The 17,137-nt window shown below is 37.7% G+C and overlaps 1 protein-coding gene across 14 annotated transcripts in view; it reads left to right on the top strand.

Moving 5' to 3' along the window:
* The window catches only part of Rfx3 (regulatory factor X3), a 246,388-nt gene that overhangs the window by 212,763 nt on the left and 16,488 nt on the right, over positions 1-17,137 (top strand). For 13 of the 14 annotated variants that reach the window (XM_031390020.1, XM_031390027.1, XM_031390031.1 and 10 more), the window contains 2 exons: positions 4,129-4,337; positions 10,315-10,468. In XM_031390020.1, coding sequence (XP_031245880.1) covers positions 4,129-4,337; positions 10,315-10,468 — 363 coding nt within the window. Of the gene's footprint in view, positions 1-4,128; positions 4,338-10,314; positions 10,469-17,137 lie in introns of those variants that run through there. The other variant, XM_031390034.1, reaches the window with a different exon arrangement.

Below are 17,137 nucleotides of genomic sequence, written 5' to 3'. Positions count from 1 at the left end.
TCTAGCTGGATAGGGCTAGGATATTATAATACCAGATACAATGAGTATGGGACTTCCTTTTGAGTAAAAGTATACTTTAAGTAGGTGAACTGTACAGTGTGTCTTTCCAGATCGTTACTATATTTATATGAAATTTAATCTCCACATCATGTCTAGCCTTATTATTTAAAATAATTACATAAAACCATTTGAGCTTGATTCATTTATAGTACTGTGAATTGTGTTCATTGTCACTTTCATGAATTAGGCTCATGTTTCCAATATCTAATTTTTCAGTCTCTTTCCCATGTATCTGTCCATCTACTACCAACTATCTGTATACAGACACTTGCATGTACATGCATGCAGTCATATGACCTTTACAAGAACAGTTTTGGATTTATAAAACCATCTATGTGTGTAAGTAGATTTACATGAACTCATTTACCAAATATATTAAGCAGCTATATCTTGAAGTACACTAATATTTATTTCAAATATTCATTTTAAAAAGATATTTAAGAAGTACCTTAAAAAAACTGAGGTAAAATAACCTTGAAGTCAGAATAGTAAGACAACTTTGGTTTCCAGATATTAATTTCAACTCAGTAACAGGAATTTTTATAAAGAATGATTTCAGTTAATATATGAAAAGTACATTAACTTATTGTTTTAATATTTTCTGTGAGTCCTCAATCGTGGCTTCATTATTTTTGTATTGAATTGAAGATGTATACAGATGAGCCCACTCACTGGTTAGAAGCAGCTGTCTTCAGGACACTGTATGTATGTATCAACCATTCGTCTACCACTCATTCTTTCACAGCAACTTTGAAACTACTCTTTCTCTTCCTTCCTTGTCAACTGTCAGAGTGTGTATGTGTTTGTGTATGTGTGTGTGTGTCTGTCTGTCTGTCTGTCTTTCTGTCGTCTGTCTGTCATGGCAAGCATTAGAACTGGAACCTGCCTACTTAAGCATCTGTCCTCCTCTTCAGAGGCTCATAGCCGTGGTGAACCATTCAGTTCACCCTACATGTTACTTCTTTGTACATTCCAACGAATCCCCAAACTAGTGTGGATTATTTTCACCTGCCTTGCATCTTTATTTCTTCCAAGCTTTGGTAGGCTTCTCCAGTGTACCCTGCTTCCCATTCCTTTTTCATGACCTTTTCCTGTCACTTGGAACCTGTCCTCACCTCTTCTAAGACGAATCTCAGTAAGGCTAACAAAAGAGTAAAATTCTTGCACTAAGGACACTTGGTTTGAACCAAGTTCTGTGTGTTAGTTTTCAAGCATGCCAAGCTTGGGCAGTCTGTCAGGAGCAGCACTCATTCTCTCACTCCTTCATCCTCTTCTCAGCAAAGGTCTTTGCATTTCAAGTCGGTTAGTCTGTGCAGGTTAAGTGGCTTTCTTTCTCATTTAATGATTTACGATGCTGTTGTTTTGTAAATGTTCTGTGTAAGTAGATGCATTTCTATTTAAATTATAAATTAAGTAGGTTTTGGTGGTCTAACCTGATAATTTAAGCATTGAATATTTATTGAATATACAGTTTGATTTTGAACTTTCTTACTATGTACCATATTGGATTTTATTTTTATATAAGTTAAGAATATCTTCAGATGTTTGTTTTCAGCTTTTTCCATTATAAAATTGAGGAAACTGAATTATTGTCTAAAGGACTATTTACTGAGTAAGTCATTGTTACTGTGAGATCCATAGACTGTAGTGAAACAAAGAACATTATAAAAGGGTGTGAAAAGCAGCTTATTGAGCTGTGGTCTTATTTCTCCAATTAGGTTTTAGATTACTATCTTATCTTGCCAAAAATAATTTTCACATAAAGAGTAGGTTTGAATTTTTGATAAGAAGTGAAATTCCTTCTTGTGTATCAGTAAGATCCTTATCCTAGACTGGTACCAACAAGAACAAGCCCTTTCACATGGAGCACTGGAGTCTTTCATTTGCATAAGAAAAAGGTTCTAGAGGTTGGATGCTACCTACAGTTCACATATTTAACAGTGATGTGCTGTATATAGAGAAAGTGTCAAATGTATTTTAAAAACTTACATGTTAATAGGCAAACCTTTCTCCTGGTAACTGCTGTTACGCTAAACTCCTCTGGGTGCTCAGGGTCGGAGAGCCATTAATACTATTAGAAGAGCTTAACTGTTCCTATATAAATCTACTATCCATAAATAAATAAAAGCATAAGAAAATATAGTTAACAGCATTACTAATTCATACTTTATACTAGTAAAAAAATTAGAGAAAATAAATGCCTACTTATATGGAATTCGTTATTTAATAATGTATTCATGCAGCAACACAAGTTTATTGATGAGCAAATAAATACAGCTGTATTTTTTTTACATGGAATGGTAGGTACCATTGTTAAGTAGAATATTGAGTAAAATGTATGATATTTATTATATTATACTTAATGTTAAAATTATATGTGTATAAATAAATGAGTAATGTATATATAAACATGCAATATATACATAAAAATAGAGCACATATAATATGTGAAAAACTTAAAGGGCAAGGATATTCATGTATTGAACTGCTACCCTCATACTCTTTTATTGTCTTTTTTCTTTTTCATGTTGATATTTTTCTATGATCACATTTTAGTGTATTTAAACTATTTACAAATAATGTTTAAGAGGCAACATCTATGGGAAAGGGCAGGTGGATGGGGGAGTACCCTCGTGGAGGCAGGTGGGAGGGGGATGAGATGGTGGGTTCTTGGAGCAGCAACCAGAAGGGATGTAACATTTGAAATGTAAATAAACAAAATAACCAATAAAAAAATAAAAATTAAAAAGAGGCAACATCTAAAAACAATGAAGTGTAGAATTTGCTATCACCAGCGGAGATGTGGAAGAGACTGAGGGTTTCCCAAAGAAATGGAATGAATGATTTAGACACAGTTTGCCTTTAAAATGTCTAAGACTAAATGACCCTTTAATGTGTAAAGTGTGTAGGATCAACAGAGACGTTAGAACTGGAAGGAAGGGATTAGGGATACATTGATTTGAAATTTCAATTTGAATTAATTTCACCTCTGAGATTACATAGAGTAAACTCTAGACACTGTTTTCATAAAAATATCAATGTAGTCTGTGGACTGCATTGTCCATATTGGAACTTTATAGATGCCTTCAAAGAAACTTATCTTAAAATTACTATAATGAATCCCACTTAAAAACTCTTACTAATTTTCACTTGTCTGATTTATTGCATAGGAAACTGGAGGCCACACTGACCTAATAAATTGCTTGAACTTAGTTTGGCAAGTTAGGGGCTGAGCACACACACAAAAAAAATGTTTGCTTTTGATTATCTGTCAAGCAGTTTGTTGTTAAATGATTACATTTCAATCCTGGGAGATTTTTTCTTTTAATCTTAGAAGATAGTATAGCACTAGAAGTATCAGAAGACTTAGATAATCACTGAGAAGTACTTTAAATTTTCCTATTTTTATTGTTACAAAATATGAAAGTTCCCAACCAGAAGCAGAAGGAAAATTACAGTAATCAGGTTTCTTGGCAGGTAGCATGTCTACATTTTCTCAAAAGAGGTTTTGTTGTTGTTTTCAGTTCTGTGAATTAATTTGCATTTGTTGGTTTGCATTGATAGCCCTTGAGATTTCTGTTCCCCATCCATAAACTCACACAGCATATGTTTCTACATAGTACCATTCAGTGTTTGTTTTTCTTTTAATCTTTAGGGACCACTTTTGGCCAATTGAATCCATTTATTCTTCTGACTTACTCTAAATCTTCTAAAATGGTTTTAAATTTTTATCTGATGGGATAGATAAAACCTTGAAGTGGTGAGAAAACACTTGAGTGCTGCATAGTGCTGGTCCAAACACCTAGCTTCCTTATTAACTGTTCTAGACTTGCACAAGGCCTGGCCAGAGTAGAACACCCAGTCACAGTCAGATACCGCATCCCGTAAAGATCAGGGAAAGACACTAAGCCCTGAAAATGATAAACACGTTGAGTGCTTAAATACTGTTCATGATTTGTTCCCATCCCCTGTTGATGTCCTCCCGTGACAGCCTGCGTGTGTTCTGTGATGATGCTCTTTGAGAAGCTGCCGAGTTGAACTTTCCTTTCTATCTATAACCTGTCCTAGGAGCAGGCTTCCTGGGTGTGCCAGTGTGATGACAACATGGTTCAGAGACTAGAAACAGACTTCAAGATGACCCTGCAGCAGCAGAGCACTCTGGAGCAGTGGGCTGCTTGGCTGGACAATGTGATGATGCAAGCGCTGAAGCCCTATGAAGGAAGGCCCAGCTTCCCTAAAGCTGCTCGGCAGTTTCTGCTCAAGTGGTCTTTCTACAGGTAGCATTGAAAATGCACTGGGTTTCTTCATGCTCTGTAAAAGTGTGTGTGTATGTGTGCACACTATTCACATAAAAGAGAAGTGAGCTTAGACTTAGTAGGTTACCCAGCTCTGTGACTATGATGTGTGGAAATTAAATGGGAAAGTTTTTGAAATGAACATTTTTGCTAGGAAGACCCTTTTTCTTAAAGCTGAGAAGTGTTCAGAGTTATCTCTGAAAGTGTATCTTGACTGTTATTTCTCACCTGTGGGTCCTGACACCCTGTAGGCTATCGAGCATGCCTTCACCAGGGTCACCTGAGACCATGGACACATTTACATTAAAGGTCATAACAGTAGCAAAATTAGAGCTATGAAGTAGCAACAACAATAAGTGTTTGGTTGAGGATCATCACTCCATGAAGAACTACAGTAAGAGTGTCAGCATTAGGAAGGTTAAAAACCACTAGTCTAGGTGATGTTTTCAGCAGCAGTCAGAAAAGGTCTCTAGGCCTCCCTCTGCTCCTGCCTTCTTGTGGGTACCCTTCTTTTGTTCTTCTCAAATTAGTCATTAGACCGTGGCTTCACATCCACTTATAAATATTAGAAATGTTCATTATTAGGTCACTCCACAAGTCTACTTGAGTCAGAATCCATAGAGGAAAGGCCTAGCAATCTGAGCTTTGAAATCCTCCAGGCAATTCTGGTTTGCATTCAAAACTACCTAGTTAATATATTAATTTTGTCAATTGTATTTGTTTTCAAAGCTGGCTAAGTATCAGAGGATAGACCTTACATGATTTTTTAACGCTTGGTTACTTCTGAGACCCTCTGACTCATTCATACTCCTGCTGGTTGGGAGGTCGTATTTAAAAGGATAATTGGAATCATTCATTTTCTGGTGATTATGATGCATGACTAGTATCTAGTAGGTAGTAACATATTTTACTTATAATGAGCCTTTTAGACTAAAATACTTTGGATGGAAATACATATTTTTGTGGACATGTAATCAGCCCAAAGGGGAATGGGTTATTGATTATATGATATATGATGGAAAAATGGAAAAGATTTGTTGGCCCCAAGTTTGAACAAACATTTGTGAGTTGTTATTAGTCAGGACTTGTGCTGCATTTGTGTAGAGTGCAATGGTCAGGTGGATTCATGCATGGAATCTAAGTTAGGGCCAGTTTATATTTCTCAGTACATATAGGTTTTAGGCCCAGGTCAGTGGGATCACCCCAAATAAAGAAGGAAACACTTGTAGTTTTACTAAAGGATCAAATAGCACCATCAATAATTTGAATTATCTAACTTGTCATCTCACAAAAGAGGAATCCATTTGTCATATAATTCAAAACTTTAATTTGAAAATACATTTTATTGTTGTTTTCAGCTTTTTCAGACAGGTCTCTCTAAATAGCCTTGGTTGTCCTAGAACTCTCTATGAAGATCAAGCTGATCTTGAACTCATACAGAGATCAATCTGGCTCTGCCTCCACAGTGCTATGACTGAAGGCATGTGCCACCATGCCTGGCAGAAATATATTTTCTTGATTTCTTGAAATTCAATATATTTTGTTCATCTGAATTTTCACAGAAAATTATATAGGTGATTTATATGCTCGTGACTAGTGGATGAATCAGTTACACTGTCTGACTCTTTCTAAATCTCCTGTAGCCAAGGGCAGAATAAACACCTGTACAGCAATAGAAGAGAGATGCAACACATACACACACATACACACACGCTCTTCCTCTTCCTCTTATGTCCTGTGCTAGTGGCAGGCTTGCCCTTCTCCTTGTGTACCCCCCACCCCCACATTCAGTTGACATCATTTTAGAAATACACCCCTGGAGCCTTTGTCACCACAGAGATCTATTGTAGGAATCCTGAAAAAAAAGAAAATTACTCACTTGTATTTCATGTTCTCTGCAGATACACAAACCTAGTAGATCATTGCTAGCCTGTCCTCTGTCCTCCCTGAGTTGGGATAATTGGCTTATGATTATTAGACACTATTATGGTTATTATTTTCATTTCAAAAAGATTTGAAGGCTTACATTTGAGGGCCACTGAGGAAAGAGACATTCAAGCATTTGCGTACTTGCTGCTGGTAGGCGGGATAATCTCTGAACTGCTTCTCACGAAGGCAGAACAACTGTTAAGTAATGAGAACTGAGGCATAAATCATCGAAGAAGCAGAATCAGAAAGGGCTTTTTATGTTTTAGCATTATAATTAAAATTGTAAATTCACAGAGGATATTATAAATTTGACAGTCACATATACAGTCCCTTCATGTTTACAAATCTGATATTTAACCTAGTAATTTCTAAAATTGTCTTCACATCTGTGTGCATAGTCACGTAGGAACAACCTGACGAGGAATCCACTCCAGCAGGTGTTACTTTGCTGCACATATCTGCTCCATCAAAGGCTGCCTACTTTACTTAAACTACCTTAGAATGGCCAGCATTGACTTTGGATAATCCAGAAATGCAAATTTCATGTGGATTATTTCTTTTCTTCTGTGTTTCCCAAGTAAGGCAAACGAGCTTTTCTAGTGACTACAGTGAAGATCATTCAAGCATTCCTAGTTGGGGACTGGATCAGGGGCTCACTGCAGTCAAAACTAACTTTGCTCATTGTCTAAATTTTTAGAATTAGAATTACAGAGGCCATTGGGCTGACATTTTGATAACTGCTGCCATGTTCCTTCTCCAGAAGCCTCAGAGATACTTGTGGATACAGTAGTTTCCTTTTTTCAATCCCTCTCTAATCTCCAATCTCACAGTGCAATAGACAACAGGTGTTCTCTTTAACTTGTATGTGTTTACTTTTGAATAATATTAGTCTTGTTTGTATCTTTGTTAGCCACTTCGTTAGCCCTGGGCTAAATTTTAAATATCTATTGTCTTTGTTCAGCAGCATGGTTGGAGTTACAACTGAATACTAGACTCCTGGGTTCCTTTCAAGATTACTGACATTGAGTTCAGTGTTATTTGATATTTAATCATTATGTTACATTGTTTTTATTTTGGTGTGCAGAAAATTCTCTGCTTTAAATTTTTCTCATAGAAAAAATATTTACTTTCAAAAATTACTATATTATACTCATGTAAATTATCTGACAAGTAGAAGATAATATATCATTGGCATATAGATGAACTATTCTTCCATTTGTAACAATGCATTTATGCATTAGTTATAAACACTTAAGGAGTGTTAAGGTATTTTATTAACACACAGAAACCATTGCCTGGAACTGTTTATTTTAATGAATATAGCATTAATGCTAATATATGCTGTACTCTAGTAATGATCAGTTTTGTTAAGATCCCACATATGTTAGTTGCTCTGACCTGCATGGCTGGATCCTGGAAGCTTTACTGGAAGGGATGAGAGGTTAAGAAAAGACAGCATAATTGAAGTGTGTAGCTGGATAGCCTGTACACTTAGATGTAGACACACCAATAGCCCAGATACTCGGCTTATTTTTTAAACATATTATATCATGGAGGAGGGAAAAGTTCTCTGTAGTGGAGGAGTCTCAGGAAGCCATGAACATAAAGTTATTTGGGATGAGGGAGCTGTGGTTAGTACTCTTTGCAAATACTGTTTTTAGCTAAAAGTTCATAGTTAGCAAACACTTGTACTCAGACTACAGAAAAGCCTTGCCATTCTCCTGAGTCTGACCCAGGAAGCCTTGCCATTACCCTGAGTCCAGGACAGGGAAGGCCTTGCTATTACCCTGAGTTCAGGACAGGGAAGGCCTGGCCATTACCCTGAGTCCAGGACAGGGAAGGCCTGGCCATTTCTGTGAGCCTGAAGTATTGAAATCATTGCCGTGGTCATGCACATGTCATGGATGTTTGTTCATACAGGAGTGTTTTCCACCTCATCCATGAGGCTATATTCCAGGGCAGGTGCTTGAAACCACCGATAGTACTCACCCTATGGTGTATCTACTTGTGCAGGTTGTGGCTTAACCTTTGCAATTTGAAGTGTGACAGCAAACCTAGCACATATTTATTTCCCTTTCTCTCAACTGTACAGATAGAAGATTCATTCTTACCGTTATTCTGGTCTTAGCAGCCTCCATTTTAAGCTGCTTATTTTAAGGAGCCACTTTGCAGTAATGTGGTAGACTGACTTGTTGACATCACTGTTCCTGTACTCTAGGGCCATTATACAACTTGGACGTGCTGGGCAGTAAGAGCTGCTGCTTCCCAGAGAGCAGATTTCATCACTCTATGCAGAAGGACATGTGGGCTGAAAGTTGTTGATTATTTCTAGAATTTGCATTTTCATATTTACAGTGGCTGAAATTGCCAAGAAAATAAAAACTGTAGATAAAGGGAACTAACTGCTATGTGTTGCTTCACTTGACACCCAGGCCAACTCTTAAGCCTTTAAACTGGCTATGTGGTTGTAAGCAAGACTACAAAGGCCACCTGTAACCTCCTAGCAGGAAGCTGAGACAGGAAGATTGATGGAGATGCCAGTCCAAGCTGTATAATGGGATTTGGACCAGCCTGGGCTAAAGTGTGAGACCCTGGCTTGTTTGTTTATCTTACTATAAATGAGTTTAGCTAGCTGGATAGCTTTACCTTTTCTTCTGTTTTTACAATGATTAAAAAATAAATAAGAAGTCTTCAGTCTTTCATAAACAAATTATAAATAGCACTTTCTGGCTTATAATAAATTATATTTGTTGTATTCTACTTACTCATAAGTTGTTTTCATATTTTTTAATTCATTTTATCCTTGAAATAACTGTAAGTTAGCTAAGACTAAAAATACTGCTTTCACCTTCCCTAGAGAAAACAACCTCAGGGAAATTGCTTGAGGTTAAGAGTCAAGTAGCAAAGAGCCAGCATCAGAGCCCAGAGCCTCTGCCGTCAGACGTCAGCTCCTGCTCTGTCACTTGCCAGAGTGAACGGAAGGAATCTGATGTATTTAAAGCTCTGGCTTTAAAAAGTTGGAAAATGAAGTAGAAAACCAACGCAAAGCCTACTTGCTATTCTTTTATTTGCCTGGAATTTTATAGTTGGTTATTATAAAATAAGGCTTTAATTCATGACATTTTGCATCTTCCTTCTGAGAATATAATGACAGTTTTAGTGTTTATAGGCCAAAAAAAAAAAGTTCAGAAAAAGGCAACTGAGTAAAAACTGGTATAAAACATACATGCATAAATGCATACATTATTCTCACTTTGAGTCACAAATACCATATTTATATATGAAGTATGAAACAAGTTTATTAGTTGATACATTTTTGGTAAAGTTACAATTTTATTTGGACTTATTTGTGTTTTTAATGCAAAGGAGTTTATTGTTATTACTCTGTCAATATAGCTCATAATATATATATATAATATATATCAAGTGTTCATATTTTCGGATTTAATACTTAAATCATCTACACTTCCTGTCTCTAGTGGGGGGGGTAAATCATCTTAATTTAAATGAAAATCACTGAGAAACGAGAGTCACTACTTGCCATATAACTCCAATTAGACTGATGGCTTCAGGGAATAGCTAGTATTTTTGTATAGAACCTGGCACAAAGTTCACTCTATGGATCATTGTCATTTAGCAATGACAAATGTCAAGCATCATCAATCAAATGTTCACTTTGAGTTAATTTTTCTTATACCAGGGATGAATTTTCAGCCTTTACAAAATTGTTTCTATTCAGTTCTGATCCACCTGTAAGTACAACAGAAGAGGCAAACATGGCGGTAATGAGGAAAAGTCTGTCCTACCTAGCTCAGGGTCAAGGCTTAGAGAGCAAGACCTTCTTCCCACCATTGGAATGAGTTGAGCCGACTGCTTTCAACAATGAAATTGTTCTATCACAGGTTTTATACTATAAAGGCCTATGCTTTCATTTAATCTCCCAACGTAACTGCTTTTAAAAGTGCTAACACATCAAACTGTAACCATGGTCACTAATTGTGCTTGCTTCTCTGCTCTTTCTCTTGAACAGCTCAATGGTTATCCGGGACTTAACTTTACGCAGTGCTGCTAGCTTCGGCTCCTTTCACCTGATCCGGCTACTCTATGATGAGTATATGTTCTATTTAGTAGAGCACCGTGTTGCTCAAGTGACGGGAGAGACACCTATAGCAGTGATGGGCGAGGTAAGAGGGGCTTCAGGGCTGTGATCTACTGTCTGGTTTTTTATTATACTTCTAAAAGATTGACTGAAGCAGCTACCGTCCTGCAAGGGATTGATTATGTGTGTGGTTTCAGTCACAGAATTCTAAGGTTGAAGATTCTATCGTGGCAGTGGAATGTTTTGTTCCATTATATGCACCTACAATAAAAACAACAACAAAACAAATGAACAAAACTTTGAGAAACCCAAGACTTTAAACAGAAAGAAAAAAAACTATTAAAAAAAAAAAAGGAAAAACTGTTGATAGGAGATAAAGACCAATGTCTATGTAAAAGCTAACCCCTCCCCCCAAAAAAACAAGAGTTAAGTCTGTATTTTTTAGGTTTTTCCTTGCCTTCAAGAAAGAAATGAATTGGGTTTGCTTCAGAAGACCTATGATGATGATAATGATGACAGACAAGTCTTACTGTGTTGCAAGCATGGTTCTAACCCTTTGCATATAATAAAGTACTTAGCAGTGTATTAACAATCCTCTGAAATTAAGTGATTCTTTTCCCTACTTTGTCAGTGTGCACCTAAGGTTAGTGCAATAAACGTGGGTACAGGGGTGCTCAGTGGTTCTATAGCTAGTAAACACTAGATACATTTTGCTGAACACATGGTCTGATTTTTCAAGCCCATGCCTTTGATCACTAATGGTGTTTCTAGAATTTCCAGGTAATTATAAAAATGACTTATCCACACTCAGTGTCAGAAAATGGTAATTCTTACAAGAACATGAATAAGAATTGGTTAATATAATGAGCAATAAGTACAAAGGCTGAAATAAGTCAGCTCTGGCTCATTTTATTACATTGAATTGAAGTAAGCTGTATGTCAAACCATCCTTTTTTAAAAATTTTGTAAGTGTATGAGTGCTTTATCTGTGTGTATGTCTGAGTACCATGTATATGCCTGGTGCCCAGGGAAGATAAATAGGGTGCCAGATTCCCTAAGGCTGGTGTTGTAGACAGTTGTGAGCTACCATGTGGGTGCTGGAGTGAACCCACATAGCTAAGCTATCTCTCTAGCCCTAAGTGTCCAATATTTCTAACAGTTTTAATATTCATCTTTGCCATTTAAAAACAGCATTCTTTACAATTTGATGATACATGCATCTTTGTTTGATTATGTTTACATGATAAGGGAGTAGATTTGTGTAAGATGGAACAAGAAGTGCTGTAGCTTTTAAATCACAGACCAAACAATTTGGATGTTCTTAAATTTGACCATCTTTACATACCTTATCTTTAGCTCTATACATATCTCCTTACAAGATGCCCATTTGGAATGAAAGATTTCTCACCTCAGGGCTCAACACTTCTGAATAGATCTGTCTTTTAGTGCATTTAACATTTTGCCACACACCTTGTTCTCTAGATCTTTACCAGAATGAACAAGATAATGAGAACAGTGATTCTTATTGTCACCATGTGGCTTCTGCTGTATGGTCTTTGCTTCCCTTGTGTCTCTAAAGAACAAAGGTATGAGCCCATCATGTTGAGGGCTTAGCTGCCTCCTCACATGAGCCTGCAGCCAGTAGGAGCTCTGCAGAATTCAAGTGAGACACACTGTCATCACTGGCACATAATCATTTTAATAGACACTCTTAGCTACATGAATAGGCTACAAATGAATAAGATAAATTACAGCACAATGCAAAGATATATTAATAAAATATGGGTGTAGCAATAAGATGTAAATTAGCTTCTGTAAAATCAGAGGTCTAAATGTAATCCTAGTCTGTATGCTTACTGTACCCTTACCCAGTTTGTAAGAAAATCCTTTTTTAGTATCTACATTAATACACCATTCAGTCTACAAATCAAACCAAGGCAAATTTTCTCCATTGAATCCCCCCATAGCACTATATTTCAAAGGCTGTTTAGCTAGTGTAGACTTTGGGCCTTAATCCTATTATCTTATCTAAAATTAATTTATATCTGTGCAAAGAAGATGGATTGTCAAGAAACAGAAAGTCGCCACCTACCCCCACCATCCATCCCTTCTACCCCCTCGTCCCCAGCCGCCTCATGTCCTCATATATTATCCTAAACTTACCCTCATTTTGTCCTTTGAAATTTCTCTTCCCAAAGACCCACTAGGCACAGTGGGGCATGCATGCCTGTAACCCCAGTACCTGGGAAACAGAGTCGGGGGGGCACAGGATCAAGGCCAGACTGATCTGAATATCAAATTTAAGGAACCGGTCTCTACTGTATGAGTATTGTCTCAATGAATGAATGAATGAGTTTGTGTGTGTGTGTGTGTGTGTGTGTGTGTGGAGAGGGGCGGGGGAAGAGGGAAGAGAGAGGGAGAGGGAGGAGGGTGGGAGAGATGGCTTAGTGGTTAAGAGCACTGACTACTCTTCCAAAGGTCTTGAGTTCAATTCCCAGCACCCATGTGGTGGCTCACAACCATCTGTAATGAGATCCTGTTCTCTTAAGTTTGGACTTTTGCTTTTTGTTTTAAAGCTTACACGGCGATAACTGCATGCTTCTCTGTATGGTTTGTATAATTGAAGATGTGATGGCTGTAAAAGTTATGTAACACAGAACTTTTGAGTCAAAAGAACTGAGTTTGGGACAGTCCATGTTTCCTTGTTTTTCTCTCTTCTAACTATCCCTAGGCCTAGGCCCGGAAGCTTCTAGCCTCCATACAATCTGATCTTCCAGGCTGACTGATTCAAACTGGCTTCTCTCAGATTCTCACTGCTAGGCCTCAAAATAATCCTGGCAGTTGTTCTAAATCTTCTGGCTGCTTCTTATTCTCTGGCTTTCAACTGCCTCTGCTGACCGGCACTGAACTCATAAACAACCTCAAGTTCACTGCACTGAGCTCACTAACAGCCTCTCTCAGACTGTACTTCTCTTAAATAGCTTCTCTTTCCTAAGCTGTAAGAACTGTCTTGTGAAAGTTGATCATATCCTATCTCTGACTATCCTATCCTATATTTCTCTGCTCATCACTTTGTCCCTCATTTAGAGGTCACTTTGAAACACAGCTGCTTCCTTCTACAAACTAATATACCTTAATGGTGTGTACTAACGATGTATCTATATTCCAGCCAGAGGGATTAAAGGTGTATGCCTTGTCTGCATTCCAGCCAGACCTTTAGTTGTGATCCCTTGCCAAGGCAGCCATGTTGCTAGATTAAAATTCCTCTACATAAATATTTACTGAGCACTCTGTAACTACATATCTACACATTCTCAGTGCTACAAAGGGGGGGTTTAGAAGATTAGGAGGTGCTTGAAGCAAGGGGCAGTTACTCTTGCCTGGGAAATAATATTGAAATGAAAAATGAAATACTCCTGTTTGTTTGGTTTGGTTTTGCCTACATGATAGAAAACAGAGTTGATTTACAGCTGGAATTCATGAAGTTTTCATATGTTTATATAAGTATTTTAAGTATGCCCATAGGCCCTCCAGCAGTGGTGAGGTTTTACGTGTGGGCATAAGATAGACAAGTTACACCTGTCACACACCTGTTGCACGTAGTAAATGAAAATTTCAAAAACCATAAAGTACTCTGACAGGGCAAATTGAGAAAAAAAAAAACCTTTTAAAAATAGTGTGGCTATTTAGATTCTCTTCAGAAGTCTGTAGGGTGTATGCCTTCCATCGTAAATGTGCTGTTTAGTAACATTCACTGAACATGTACAACTCAGGTTGCTTCATAAAATGATTCTCCAGGGCAAGCATTTATATTATATATTTAACATTAATTATAGTTTAATTATTTTTATGATGACTATACCCACATATTATAAGTTTTAAATCTTCTCAGTAGCCAACGTTTCAAAAGGGAAAAAAATATATGACTTAGGCATGGTGCCATATACCTGGAATATCAGCATTTCAAGCCTGAGGGAAAGAATTATGAGTTTGAGGGTAACCTGTGTTATAGTAATAAAATCCTGATTCAAAAATCTAAAAATAAAAACAAAATGATCCTCTAATTGTTTAGTTCTAAACACAAATATGGAAAATAACCTACCAAATAATACCGTCTGGAGAAAATATTTTCCAGATTTATTGAAGTTAATATATTCAGAATGAAAGGGAAGGGTTAAAAAAAACAAACCTAAAAACCAAAGAGAAACAGTAAGAATTCGGCAGATAGTCTTTAGAGGAAGTGTGGGTACAAGGTTCCCTTTCAGAGAAGTCCAGCCAGGCACAGAGCATGGCTAACCTAACATCAGCTGAGGGCAGTTGGTGTCAGTGAGCAGGACCCGGCAGCAGCGGGCATACACTGGAGCTCTGCCTGAGGGGCAGCAGACTTAAAGCTTATTGTAAAAGCAGGACTTGTATTACAAGTTGAGGTTTTTACAGGGAGCAAAAACTATTTGTATAGCAGTAACTTAAAATGTATGGAATACTTGTCAAAGTCTATGCTGTCATTTGTAATAGAGCTTACCATCGCTTGCTAACATTTTAGTGGAAGTCATATCCTGTCACTTTGCTAGGTGTTCTGAATTCACATTTATTATTACCCCAAACCTTGCAAAAGATGTATTGGTGTCAGCTGTCAGCACTAAGGTCAACAAGAGTGGAAGTCGCCCATCCGAAATGACAAGTGCTAACAACTAAGTGAACAGAATGTTTCCATCTGAGTGAACAATGCTGGTAATCCACATTTAGCTTTATCATCTTGAAAATTGCTTGTATATATTTTCTAAATAGGAACTATGTTATTACCCTTGTATCCATACCATACATAATACCCCAAACATACCACCAGACACAAATGTGTGTGCATGCCCATTCGCTCTGGTAGCGGGTGAAGCAGATCCCTAGCATGTAACATTTTATCATTTTGTTCCAGGGCTTCCTTCTTGGGTTTTTGTGGATGTCTCTTGATCATCCTCCTACCCTGTCTTTCCATTTTTCTAAGATATTTAGAAAATGCAAACTAAATGCAGTATTAATTTAAGAAATTTGCAATTGGAAAGTCAACTGTATTAGAAAATGACAAATTATACCTTTCAGCTCCTTCATACCCTGCTCCACCACACACACACACACACACACACACACACACACACACACACACACCAGTCCTAAATGTTTTTTTTTTTTTCAAAACCTGTAGTTTGATTTTAGCTCTAAGTTTGCTTTTCTATATTAGTTCAGACGACCTGGAAGTAAATGATGAGCCTGACACTCTGGAGGAGCCATGAAGAACCCCTTCTTAAGTCCCTCCATCCTATGTCCCGATACCTAGGATTGGCTGTTGGGAACTCTTCCAATGTTTCCCATCTTTCTCCAGGCTTGTCTTTGTGTTCATTTTCTCTTTGCATATGAGAAAATTACCTGCTTATTACAGCACAAGAGAAGGACTTGACTTTGATTGTATTACGAGTCCAAAGTTGCAACCTTACCCTCAGGATTCCAGTCATCAGCCCACTTCCTGTGTTTCCTCTCCTTTCTGCTGGCTCGTACCTACAACCTCTCTGTCCCCTCCTCTATGGGAGTAGAGAGTATCCAACAATAAGTACTAAGAAATAGTCATTCAGGGAGATATAAAATGATGAGAGGACAGACTGCCAGCTTACAGGAAGACTGCTCATTGGTTCTCATAGGCCATATAGAAGATGTATTTATTCAATAAAGTTCCCAGGCCAAATGGGCCTTCTTCTAGAATATTTCAGAGACCCTCTCCAAGGTTTTAGGTTCTTGTTTAAATGTTTAAGCCTGAATTGCTCAAGTGCGGAAAAGAGCAAAAATAGAAATTCAGGATTGCTTAAAACACTTGAACAACTGAAATAGTCATTGAGTGACACCTCAGCACATAATCCTCTTCAGCAGTGCCTGTCACTAGGTCATTTAGAGAACTTTTTTTTTTTTTCAAACTTCTTTTTGACTGGTAACTTCTTGGATACACCCGACAAGGCTAAGACCTAACCACAAATTATGCATCACTGCGCCACCTACTGACGTGTGTACCATACTCCATGATCCTGAGCCTACATACCCCAGTGACCCTAAGAAGTGTCTATTGTACTGTGTGTGGTTCTTTGTTACGAAGGTGGGGGTATACTGACTTTGTTCAAAGTGGGAAAGGTCTTTGTGTTGTTTGTTTCTTCTGTTTTGTGACAGGAACTTGCTTTGTAGTTCATACTGGCCTCCAGTTCATTGGCCTCCAGTTCATTGCAATCCTCCTGCCTCAGCCCTCTGGTGCTGATATTACAGGTGTGTATTTGATTTAAAGTAGGAAAGTTCTTTTCTTAAGGAAACTACATTATGTCATTGCTTTACTAAAATACAACAATCAAAGTGTCAGGAAAGATGTTCTCAACAAGAATATGGGTCATGAGTGAAAATAGTGTAAGCTCTATAAATCTCTCCAGGTAATCACTGCTGGTGTTGTGGTTTGAATAAAAATGGCCCACTTAGGCTCTTAGGGAGATGCATTATTGGATTAGGATATGTGGCTTTGTTGGAGTGGGTGTGGCCTTGTAGGAAGAAGTGTGTCACTGAGGGGTGGGCTTCAAGGTTTCAGAAGTTCAATCCAGGCCCAGTGTCACTCTCTCTTCCTGTCACCTGTGAATCCAAATGTAGAACTCTTTTTTTTTTTTTTCTTGGTTTTTTGAGACAGGGTTTCTCTGTATAACCCTGGCTGTCCTGGAACTCACTCTGTAGACCAGGC

This window comes from Mastomys coucha, unplaced genomic scaffold, assembly GCF_008632895.1.
Source record: "Mastomys coucha isolate ucsf_1 unplaced genomic scaffold, UCSF_Mcou_1 pScaffold21, whole genome shotgun sequence".
NCBI lineage: Eukaryota > Metazoa > Chordata > Mammalia > Rodentia > Muridae > Mastomys > Mastomys coucha.
The sequence above is the reverse complement of the archived record's forward strand: the minus strand, read 5'-3'. Positions and strand labels throughout refer to the sequence as shown.